Source organism: Bos indicus, chromosome 12 (genome assembly GCF_029378745.1).
Source record: "Bos indicus isolate NIAB-ARS_2022 breed Sahiwal x Tharparkar chromosome 12, NIAB-ARS_B.indTharparkar_mat_pri_1.0, whole genome shotgun sequence".
Taxonomy (NCBI): domain Eukaryota; kingdom Metazoa; phylum Chordata; class Mammalia; order Artiodactyla; family Bovidae; genus Bos; species Bos indicus.
In genome coordinates, this window is record NC_091771.1 from 80,561,943 (window position 1) to 80,574,629 (window position 12,687).

The following is a 12,687-nucleotide window of genomic DNA, read 5'->3' on the forward strand; positions in this document are numbered from 1 at the left end:
TTGAGACCCATGGACTGTAGACCGCCAGGCTCCTCTGTCCATGGGATTACCCAGGCAAGAATACCGGGCTGGGTTGTCATTTCCTCCTCCAGGGGATCTTCCCAATCCAGGGATCGAATCCGTGTTTCCTGTGTTTCCTAGACTGTAGGCAGATTCTTTACCCACTGAACCATATATATCATTCTGCTTTATATTCTTTTCCATTGTGGTTTATTACAGGATATTGAATATAGGTTCCTGTGATACAGTAACAACAGTAGGACCCTGTTTTTTTTTTTTTTAAATCCATTCTATATTTAACAGTTTGTATCTACTAACCTAAAACTCCCACTCCAGCCCCACCCTCCACCTCCCTCTTCCTTGAAAACCACATCTGTTCTCTATTAGACCATAGATTAAAAATAAAGTTTTTATTGATGTCACCACATCCACCACATCATGAATATCTGGGCCCAGATGTATTTAGGCTTATTCTAAACCACTTTGTGCTATAGAGGACATTTCACAGTTCACACCAAGTCTAGCCCTCTTCCTGTGACCTTGAGGCTGACCTTGACGTTATCACCAAAGCGCTCTCAGAGGAGAATTCTCCGTTCTCCTCTTCCTTGCCCAGATACAGAAAGGCCACCTGGAGGGCTCGGCTGTGAGTCTGAGCTGTCTCCCACCACTTCTGTCCCCGCTGGGCACTCGAGCAGGCCCTGCTCTGTGTCCTAACCTAACAAATTTTCTCCCCAGTGAAAGGGCAAACACAAATCTAAAAAGAAAAAAACAAATTTCTTGATTGAAAAAGGGAAAGCCACAGTTTCCCCTCCCTTTTCTCAGAGCATTTCCTCCGGAAAACTTGTGCTTATAAATTCTTCCTCTGCCCCTTTGAGATGTATATAAATCTTTTTTAAAAGTCAAATAAGTCACATTGTTGTACAGTGCAGGAATAGGGCCATCTCTCCTTCTTCGTGGGAAGGTGGGAATATAACTTCGCCACCTGGATCCACGTTGCAAAACTTCCTATTTATCATGGAGAGATGAAGAGTTTGATTTTCCTTTGGATAAAGGCAATTCGTTATCACAGAGGGCCACCCCCAGGTGCCAGGTGAATTTAGGGGGAGCTGCATTTAACAGATGGCGCCGTCAGGTCTTCGTGCTTGCGGACTGGTTGCTTTCGTCCCGAGAGCACGGCTGTCTTTGTCCCTGCCATTGTTTTGGCAGACTGCGTGTGATGCCCGTCGCAGTCTGGTTTATGGCTTATCCAACAATAAAACTGTTGCTTTCCTGTCTACCTTGGCAGAGGTTTTCTGGGTTGTCAGAAGATTTTATTTTAATTATTTCCCCAACACCAGACAGATGGCAGGCTACTTCACCACAGTGAGGTTATGCTATTCGATTAAATTGGACTCTGTGTCAGACAGTGCCTTCAGTTCAGTCGCCCAGTCGTGTCCGACTCTTTGCAACCCCAGACAGTGCCCGGTCAGGAACACAAATGCAATAGTGTGCTCACTGCTATGAAGTTCACAATTGCATTAAGCAGATGTGGGCTGGCAGCCTGGTGGAAAAGAGAACTGTGGTTGGAGACCTTGACTGGCAAATAGGCTCTGCCAGCCATGAGCTATGCAGCCTTCTGTGAGTTTCATTGCTCTCATTTGCATGATATAACGGCTATGATAATAGCTCAACAAATTGCAGCTATATGGTTGTTTCATTAAGCCTCCCCCAAGAACCCTGGTGTATGGTATGTTGCTGTTGTTTAGCTGAGACCCCATGGACTGTAGCCCACCAGGTTCCTCTGTCCATGGGATTCTCCAGGCAAGAAGACTGGAGTGGGTAGCCATGCCCTTCTCCAGGGGATCTTCCTGACCCAGGATTCCCTGTTGGCTCAGACAATCAAGAATCTGCCTCCAATGCAGGAGACCTGGGTTCAATCTCTTATAGTCATCTGAATTTAGGGATTATCCAGATAATCCAGGATAATCACATCTCAAAATCCTTAATTTAATTGCATCTGAAAGGGCCTCCAAATAAGGTCACATTCAGAGGCTTGGGAGTTAGAACATGGATATATCTTTTGGGGGTCCCCATACAACCCCCAGGTGGCTCAGATGGTAAGGAATCTGCCCGCAATGTGGGAGATGCAGGTTCAAGCCCTGTGTTGGGAAAATCCCCTGGAAAAGAGAATGGCTATCCACTCCAGTATTCTTAGGGCTTCCCTGGTGGCTCAGACAAGTAAAGAATCTGCTGCAGTGTGAGAGACCAGGTTCAGTCCTTGGGTTGGGAACATCCCCTGGAGAAGGGAATGGCTTACTCACTCCAGTATTCTTGCCTGGAGAATTCCATGGACAGAGAAGCCTGGTGGGCTAAGTGTGAGGTGTCACCAAGAGTCAGACAGACTGAGTGACTAACACTTTTACTTTCATATAACCCCTGCTACTGTCAACTTCATTTCTGGCTCGGGCCGTTGTTTCCACACACAGGCTGTCAAGTCTCAGGGAAGGTTGGAAGTTCTGCCATTCCAGCTGGGGGTTCAGGAAGACTGGGGTTTTTTTTTTGGGTGGGGAAGGGGTCTTTCAGACTCTCTATCTAGACCTCTCAGACAGCTACCCAGCTCTGTGCAGATGGCCCCGTGTCCACATGGGGCCCCTAGCAAGGCCATCTCCCCGACAAGTTCAGACAAGAAGTGGTTACAAGACAAGCCTTGGGTGTCAACACCCCCAGGTTGGAAGCAATACTGCTGCTGCCCTGGGTGTGGCATGCCGCCTTATCAGCAAAGCACTTCACTCCCGGTCTCTCTCTAGACCCTTCTGCCTCCTTCATGTTTCATCCCAGAGAACATTACTATTTCTTCTCAGAAAGCAGGGATGTGAAGGGAAATGGGGACTTAGGGGGACACACGAGTGTGAAGACTGACAACCAACCGGAACTAAACCCCATCGGAATCTCCCAGCTTCAGTTCTGTGCCAGCCAAGCCATTTTGCTTTCTGAGAGCTGATCTAGGCAGATGAGTCTGGGGGTGGGGGGCTCTTCTGAAGGCTGCTGATGTAAGATTGTGAGTGGCTGGTAGAGAGTCTGGCACAGTGCTACCAAGATGCCAAGGAGAAGGGAGATGCTGTCAGGAAGAGAGCGGTGAGAAAGGCTTTCCAGGTGGCATGAGCAAAGACGGGGCCTTGGGGGTGTGGGGCTAGGTCCTGGTGGGCAGGTGAGCCCGGCCTGGGCATTGCTGCCTGGAGGAGGCTGGGCGAGACCGAGAGGTGGGCTGAGGGGCTGGGCAGTGTGCCCGAATGCCACCAAGGGAGGCTGGGAGGAGTGACAGCAAGGCTGTAATAATCAGGAGGGGATGACATTTTTTTCTTCTCTGTTTAAATTTCCCTTTCAGAAGTTCTCTCTCTCTTTCTTTTTTAAAATGCATGCAATGCAGTTATTTTAAACTGGATCACTGAATAGTAACTAGACAGTGTTAAGCGCAATTTGACAAAAGTTATTAAATATGTAACGTTTTGTCACTTTATTTAAAAAACAGTAGATATAATACCTCTTTTTTGGAGGAAAGAGAAAATAAAGCTACTCCGAGGGCAGGGGCACAGAGAGAAAGCTGAGGGATTCTAGCCGTACTTGATCATCTTTGTGGAGGTAAGAGTTTGGTTTTCACAGAAGAGAGAATGCAAGACTCAAAAAGGAGACGCTTTGGCTTTGCTAGAAAACATGCTGAAGGGGCTTTGCAGGCAGAAACCTCTTGGCAGGTTCTGGTCTCGAATTTAAGAACAGTATATGAGAGTGTGTCAAGTGTGCTTTAAACTGTCATGAGCTAAACCTTTAAATTCTCATTAAACTGATTCAATGGACATGAATTTGAGTGAACTCTGGGAGATAGTAGAGGACAGAGGAGCGTGGCAGGCTACAGTCCACGGGGTCGCAAAGAGTTGGCCACAACTGAGTGACTGAACAACATCGTTAAACCTAAGTTCGTTTAATGTCTTTGAATGTTCAGGCTTTCCTGCTTAGTTAACACGACGTGATGTCACAATGCTTAGTTAACACGAAGATGCAAAAACAGAAACCGTATTTAAAAATGTGTGTGGAGCTCAAGTTTTCTCCTGAAGCTCTGTTTGGATACAGACATTTATAGATGCTTGTCACGTGTTCCTGACGGGGAGGGCGTGGTGCTAACGTGACAACTGGACACTCGGGGTCTGGCTTGGACTGTCTCTCTGGAGTGGGAATAGTACATGCAAGGGAGGCTGAGTCTGGAGCTGAGCGCGAGGAGGTGAGAATTACTTTGTAGTTCTTTTCTCAGACTCTAAAAACGTGGCAATAACCACTGCAGTAAAGAAACTGACGTGAAGGGAGGTGGCAGCTTGGTTCTCATCGTATTTAATTTACATTGTCAGGGAGACATCTTTTTCCTGCAAACCCAGGGCTGTGCAGGGTGCAGTCTGACTTGGGCCTGACTCGGCCATTTCTCTTTCCCCCAGGGTTAATCGGAGTGGGGGACAGAGCTTCATTCTGAAAGCAAGAACCTTTCCTCAATCCTCTCAGCCTACTTTTTGTTGTTGTTTGTTCTGTTTTCATAGAAAGCTGAAGTAAGGCTTGTTAATAATCTGAGGGCACTACATTGACATCTGAATCTTATTTTCAGCCAATGTCTATCTACTACCAGTGCCACCTGCATGGTGACGAAAGGCTTTCCATAACCATTAAATGGGATGTCCCGAGTGGCTCAGTGGTAAAGAGACCCCTCCCATTGCAGGAGACAGAAGAGACACAGGTTAGAGGCTGGGGCAGGCAGATCCCCTGGAGGAGGGCATGGCAACCCACTCCAGTCATCTTGGCTGGAGAAGTCCATGGACAGAGGAGCCCGGCAGGCTACAGTCCACGGGGTCACAAAGAGTCAGACACGACTAAAGTGCCTTAGCACACAACCGTTAAATATAGTCAATGCTACTGATATAATACAGAACTTTTAGAGGGACCTGTCACACATAATTACAAGAGCATCATCATTTGCAGTGAAACCCTTTTCCCTTTTCGCTTTGCCAGTTCTAAACTACACAACCTGTTGTGTGTATGTATTTTTAATAACTTTTATAATATTTAAATTTATAATGGGGCATGGAAATCTAAATCACTATTTTTTCTTCAAGATGCAATTTCGGGGTGGGGGGGAAAGGGTCATGATATATCCCTTCATTTCCTCTTGTGCTTTGTTAAATAAAGCACATATATACTCTCAACACAATGGTATTCAGTATGTGCAGCGCTTTAACACAAGAAATTCAAATTCACATCTACATTTTCATGCACTGGCTACTCACTACTTGCAACAGATCTGTAATATCACATTATATTAACACGCAACACATGTATTTGTCCTACCGTGTAATATACAATGACTGTATTAATAATATACCCATTTTCTTATTTTATGATCAATACATTATGAATCACTGATCTTAATGAAAAAGTAGAGAATAACTATTTGTCCAGGTATCTAATTCCTTACTTTTTCTCAGATTTTCTCAGACTATAACACCTATGCTTAAGGTATTTTTAGCATTGACCATGCATTTAGTGTGGGAAATGACACAGATCTCTGCAACCCTGGCAAGTCTCCTTCCTAGAATTTTTATGAATGAGGTAGCCACCTCTTGGTGGGGCACTGACCCTCCAGCTCAGCGGGCTTCCAATGCAATGGCTCCGGTCCTCACGTGGCAGCAAAGTGTTCAGTTACTTTGATTCCTTGAAAGTGAAGTGAAAGTCTCTCAGTCGTGTCCGACTCTTTGCAATCCCATGGACTATACAGTCCATGGAATTCTCCAGGAAAGAATACTGGAGTGGGTAGCCGTTCCCTTCTCCCGGGGATCTTCCCAACCCAGGGATTGAACCCAGGTCTCCTGCATTTTGGGTGGATTCTTCACAGCTGAGCCACAAGGGGAGCCAAGAATACTGGAGTGGGTAGCCGATCCCTTCTCCAGGGACTCTTCCAGATCCAGGAATCGAACTGGGGTCTCCTGCATTGCAGGCGGATTCTTTACCGACTGAGCTATCAGGGAAGGCCACGATTTCTTAGGACCTCTCTTCTATAACTCCTCTCACTACTAAAAACGCCAGGTGCACCTGAGCTGAGGCATTTGCTAGGTTTAGGTGTGAAACTCTGAACCACAGAGTATTAGCTTGGTTTTCTTCCATTTACCCACAATGCATTTAGTGAAATTCAACCAGGGAAGCAGTGTGCTCTTTAGTGTCCTATGTCCCCCAGTTTTGCTGTGACATGACCACCCTGCACAGCACACGAGGGTTCTTGTTCTCTCCACCGCAGGGAGAGGCTAGGTTAGCCTGACTCAGGCTGCTCCAGGTTACACTGTATTTCCTCAAAAGAGTGGCCTCACCATCTTAGAATGGCTTTTCATAACTGAGAATTTCCATCTCTGTCGCTTCGTATCCTATTTTGAATTCTCTCCACCAGCGTATAGTTCCACACCTACCCTATCTTTCTGTCTCATTTCCAGCTCTTTTCTCAAGTTTTCTCTTATGATTTTCTTTTTCTGTTTATATAGCTTAAAGACAACCCTTTAGCTGAAATGTCACCTGTAATCTTATTTCCTTTTCTATGGTGAACTTCATCAGTAATTTTTTTTTAAATTATTTTCAAGGATACAGTAGAAACACAGCAGGAATCTGGGCAATACCCCATCATCTTGCAGTTTTCTTTTCCCTTTTATTATTATTATTTTTTTTTACCATTTCTTTTCCTCATTACCTTTTTACCATAATCACACTATCCTAAGCTGCCTTGCAGGCTGTAGTTGGAAACTATTTCATTTTTCATATAGGTCAATGAAAAGTCAAATGTAATCAGAGCAATGCAAAATGAGAAATGTTCAACACAGATGCACTTTTAAATGAATTCTATAAAATCAAGTTATTTAATTTACACTTTGGAAGGCCCATTTTTGTCAGCAAAACATGACTATTCTCTGAAAGCTGCCGCTACAGAAGCAAAATCAAGAGATTGCTGTGTTAATGTAAGCACTTCAAAGGTAACAAAAAGACTATCCACAATGAGCGCTTAATTACATTTTCTCTCCTTCAGTATTCACATCACAGGGCTTTCCTTTGAAACAATAATAAAGTGAAAAACACTGAAAAATAAGGAGTCTTTCAACTGCTTAAGTCTTTCATCATTCTTATCCCCAAATCATTGACAAAAGTCGGGGGGGAAAGATGGATTTCATAAGCATTGGGCAAATTGCAATCAGTCACGGACAGAATTTCAGAATACATACCTGGTAGATGAGAGAGACATTTTATGGAACAGTAGATAATGGTTATAAATATGCATCTGCTGTATACTTAAGCCTGATTTTCACTGTGGGCTACAAATTGGTGCCCTCAGGGGGTGATGGGAGAGCCTGCTGTTTCCTGTTCCAGAAACTGCAGCCAAACCTTTTTTCTTTGTCTGCTTGGCACATGCTTGTTTGTCCCTGAGAAGACTAAATCAGGCTGTGTGGCTCCATGGGCCAGTGTGGATAAAAATTAAGTCAGAGGATGTATATGTATGTAGGCTTTTTTTTTTCTTTTTTGCAATTTGGGTTAAAATGCTTTGTAGTATCTTACAAAAACAAAAAACTCATACAACTTAGCAAAAATGTTCTTTTTCAGCTAAATTCAAGCCTAGAGGCTTATGAAATTGAGATTTTAACTTACAAATGTTGTTGGAAAGGGTAGCGATGCACATCTAACACACACTATCATCTCCATGCACATATTTGTGTGTTTGTCCAAAAACAATCTCTAGCTGTTTTACTGCCAATATTTTAAAAATTTCAGACCAGGTTGATATGGAATGATCAGGAAGCAAATGTTTATCATGTGTATCAAAAACACAGCATGCCTGAGTGTCTCTATGATAATAGCTTTTATCTGTGTTTGGTTTGTATTTACTAGTACAACTTCTCTACCAGTTGTAGGCTCAGAGAGCACAGATTAAGCCTTCCCAACGAAGGCCAGGATGTAGGTTAGTACTTATAGAGAGTGGCTGAGATTCAGGAAAACTGTGTTGAATCAAACTGGGCTGGCTTGATAGACCTCATGAAAATAACTGTCAGTTTGAGGACATACAGGAGAATAAAGCAATTGTTGATAATGCTTAAGGGAATCTCCAGTGACCTGGGGAAGTGACTTCAGTCTCTAAACTTTTTGGGTAGTATAAAATTAACACATGCAATTTTGAAAATTTAGTTTTAGAGTGTGCTTGAGTCGGACACGACTGAGTGACTTCACTTTCACTTTTCACTTTCGTGCATTGGAGAAGGAAATGGCAACCCACTCCAGTGTTCTTGCCTGGAGAATCCAAGGGACGGGAGAGCCTGATGGGCTGCCGTCTATGGGGTCGCACAGAGTCTGACACGACTGATGCGACGCAGCAGCAGCAGCAGCATGGTGTCATTTAGAGCTTCCTTGATAGCTCAGTTGGTAAAGAATGCGCCTGCAATGCAGGAGACCCCAGTTCAATTCCTGGATCAGGAAGATCCGCTGGAGAAGGGATAGGCTACCCACTCCAGTATTCTTGGGCTTCCTGGGGGATCAGCTGGTAAAGAATCTACCTGCAATGCAGGAGACCTGGGTTCAATCCCTGGGTTGGGAAGATCTCCTGGAAAAGGGAAAGGCTACCTACTCCAGTATTCTGGCCTAGAGACTTCCATGGACTGGATAGGCTGTGGGATCGCAAAGAGTTGAACACAACTGAGTGACTTACTTTCACGCAGCCATCTGGGCAGCAACCAGGATCCCAGATTCTACCTTCTGGTATATACTCTAAAGGGCTTCCTTTGTGGCTCAGCAGTGAAGAATCTTCCTGAAAGGCAGGAGATTCAGGTTCAATCCCCAGGTGGGGGAAGTTCCCCTGGAGAAGGAAATGGCAACCCACTCCAGTATTCTTGCCTGGAACATACCATGGACAGAGGAACCTGGTGAGTCCATGGGATTGCAAGAGTCGAATACAACTTAGCGACTAAACCAAATACCCTAAAGAAACTCTTGCACAACTGGACACAAAGTACAAATGTATTCATTGCAACAGGTAAGAGCAAAATATTGGAAAGCCACCTAAGTTGTGTCTCCAGGAAGGAAACTGAGAAGCAAATAAGGCATGTTCAGCCAATGGACTGCTACTATATGACTATATATATTATATACATTAATGTCTGAATTAACTTTATGTGTATTAAAAGATTTCAAAAACAATATTTGGTTAAAAACTAAACTGAGAGTATATATTCTATTAATTTTGAAAATTGCTACTCTTAGTAATTTGTAAGGAGGGAAAAGTGAAAGTGTTAGTCGCTCAGTCATGTCCGATTCTTTGGGACCCCATGGACTGTAGCCCGCCAGGCTCCTCTGTCCACAGAATTCTCCAGGCAAGAGGCCTGGAGTGGGTTGCCATTCCCTTCTCCTGGGGATCTTCCTGACCCAGGGATCAAAGCCAGGTTTTCTGCATGGCAGGTGGATTCTTTACTATCTGAGCCACCAGGAAAGCCCTTGTAAGGAGGGAAACCCATGATCAAACATAACTTGGCCTCAGCATGGGGTGGAATTATAGCAGTGAGAGGAGTGTGCGGGCATTCCTTCCAGACAGGGCCAGCCATGCGCTGGAGCAGTGCTCCTCAAACTGAAAATATCATACTGATCTTAAAAACCAAGGGTATAAAAATGTCTGTAGATGGTTTACAACACTATATATTCTAATGGGTATGTATAAACGTGGAAAACTACCGCAGTCCATTGATTTTAAGATGCACATTGGTTTTCACATTTTAGCAATCTGAAATTGGGATGTATCTTGCAATCTATGTGTGTACTTTAACTGTACTTTGTTAATATTACACCAAATATGAGTCTTTTTAAAGTTGATAGATTGAAGATAAAAGGGGAATGGAGTGGCAGAGGATGAGATGGTTAGATAGCATCACCGACTCAAGGGACATGAATTTGAGCAAACTCCGGGAGATAGTGGAGGACAGAGGAGTCTGGCGTGCTGCAGTCCATGGGTTCAAAAAGAACTGGACGTGGATTAGTGACTGAACAATAACAACAACAAAGTTGATAGTATGCTAAATTTAGTAAACTATGATTTAAAAACTGGAAGATGGGTTCATACAAATTCATCAAAGTCATTGTCTGGGAGAATGGGTGTGGGGAAGACCAAAAGAGAGACAAACTTGGGCATAAATGATGCTTTAGTGAAAGTGAAGTCGCTCAGTTGTGTCCGACTCTTCTCGACCCCATGGACTGCAGCCCACCAGGCTCCTCCGTCCATGGGATTTTCCAGGCTAGAGTACTGGAGTGGGGTGCCATTGCCTGATGCTTTAAACTGATCGATAATACTTTACTTTTACAAATTAAAAACATCTGAAATGACATTTTAGCATTTATTAAGATATAGCTTGAAATGTACATACCATCTTACTTAAACTTGAAGAAACTCAGGGTTGGTGATCGTTACGATCATCCTCTTAGACCATGGCTAAAGCACCCTCAAAAATACAAGCTCACCTCACATGTACTTGGCAGCCTTGGAAGCTAGATGTGCCAGGGTCTTATTACTCTCACTTTCAGACATAACACAACAAACAGATCAGGGAAGTTGTCTGATTCTTCTACAGTCATACATCTAGAGACCGGCAGAGACAGATACTGAATCTAGATTTTTGGACCTCAAGTCTGCAGTCTTGAACTCCACCATATTTAACAGACCGCCCTCACTGACCTGTGTGTATGTGTGTGTGTGTGTGTGTATGTGTGTGTGTGTTCGCGCTCAGTCATGTCCGGCTCTTTGTGACACTATGGACTGCAGTCCACCAGGCTCCTCTGTCCACGGGATTCTCCAGGCAACAACATTGGAGCCAGTTGCCATGCCCTCCTCCAGGGCATCTTCCCAATCCAGGGATGGAATCTGTGTCTCCTGCACTGGCTGGCAGATTCTTTACCACTGTGCTACCTGCTAGACTTTTAAATTCTCAACTTTTTAGAGATTCGAAAAAATTATGAACAAAAGAACAAACACTTTCAATTTTCAGTTTTAAAATTTTTGAAAAATTACAATGAGTGTTTTGGGCAGACACTTAAATCCATAGAATGAAGGCGTAGAATTAGATACAGGTTTTCAAGCTACGTTCTGTGGATTCCTAAAGGCTTCAGTGAATCTCAGGAGTCCCTGGAAGTCCTTCAGGGTTCCACAATCAAAGTCACGTTTTTGGCACAATAAGGAAAATTCAGACTGTACAAGAAATCTGTTACCAGATTTAATATTTTATTTCACTATATTAGTGATTCCTGTAGAAATCCACTTGAAAAAATTTACTTTGCTAACTAATTTACTAGGCTAGATCATTTTTCTTCCTGCTTACATATTACTGTGTTAGACTCTGACTTAAGAATCAAATCTCTGCATGGCTGACAGCATGAGATTATATTGTTTTAACAGAATAACAATTAGATTATTCCCATACATAGATGATTTCAACCATCTATCCTGAATTTAACCAATGATCAATAGTCTTGAAGGTATTCCATAGTTTTAAAGGAACTTAAACACATTCGTGCATGCTAAGTTGCTTCAATCATGTCCGATTCTTTGCGACCCCATGGACAGGTAGTCCACCAGGCTCCTCTGTCCATGGGATTCTCCAGGTAAGAATACCGGAGAGGGTTGCCATTTCATCCTCCGGGGGATCTTCCCAGGGGGTTCTTTACCACTAGCGCCGCCTGGGAAACCTATTGAAACACACAGTAACTGCTTAACAGAAACTAGCTGAGTTTGTAAGTGAATGAATGAATAAATGAATGACACATGTCCCGAGAAGGAGGATGCAAAGGCCTCAGGGCCAAGGATCTGCCAACACAGGTGCAGCCAGATTTGTCTCTAGAAGCCTGACATCCACTCCTACCACTCAGTGTTCTTTGTGCGTATGTGTGAGAGTATTTTTAAAGTCACCCCAAGTCAAAAAATGCCAGTATTATTTCTACGTGATTCCACTCTTTGAGCCCAGGACCTTTCTCCACATCACAATGAATCCTCATACACCTGTGGACGGACATGTCCGTGTTTTTGTTTGTTTGTTTTAAAGATTTTTTTTTGATGGGGACCATTTTTAAAGTCTTTATTGAATTTGTTACAATACTGCTTCTGCTTTATGTTTTTGGTATTTTGGCTCTAAGGCATGCAGGATCTTAGCTTTCCCACCAGGGATTGAACCAGAACCCTCTGCATTGGAAGACAAAATCTCTACCACCAGACCACCAGGGAAGTCCCCAGTCTTCGACTGGAAGGCCTTTGCATATAGCAAATGTGGTGTCTAGTTTAATGCATGTAGTTTGTCCAGCACTTACTTGATACATAGATTTTTAGAATTGGAAGGGGCCTTAGGGATCGCTTGTATTTTGTTTTAGTGGCTCTTGGGCAGAGGTCTGATTTGCTGCAGACGTGTTCAGTGACAATGCCAAGTTTCATAATCTAGGGAAGAAGCAATAAATAGTTGCAAGATCATGGGCTTTGAGACCAGGCTGGCCTGGGAATGTTCTGGCTCCAGTGTTTATACTCTTTGAGACACTGGGCAAATTAACTCCTCAGTTTCATCATCTGTAAAGTGGGACTATTACGTAACCTGACTGTCCCAAATATGAGGAATAAAATTATTATAA

At 43.7% G+C, this 12,687-nt stretch overlaps 1 protein-coding gene across 3 annotated transcripts in view; it reads right to left on the reverse strand.

Annotated features, from left to right (window-relative positions):
• The window catches only part of NALCN (sodium leak channel, non-selective), a 314,747-nt gene that overhangs the window by 117,340 nt on the left and 184,720 nt on the right, over window positions 1–12,687 (reverse strand). For 2 of the 3 annotated variants that reach the window (XM_070800447.1, XM_070800446.1), the window contains one exon: window positions 8,744–8,842. The exons of the other annotated variant lie outside the window; for it this stretch is intronic. In XM_070800447.1, coding sequence (XP_070656548.1) covers window positions 8,744–8,842 — 99 coding nt within the window. The remainder of the gene's footprint in view (window positions 1–8,743; window positions 8,843–12,687) is intronic. 3 annotated transcript variants of the gene reach the window in all.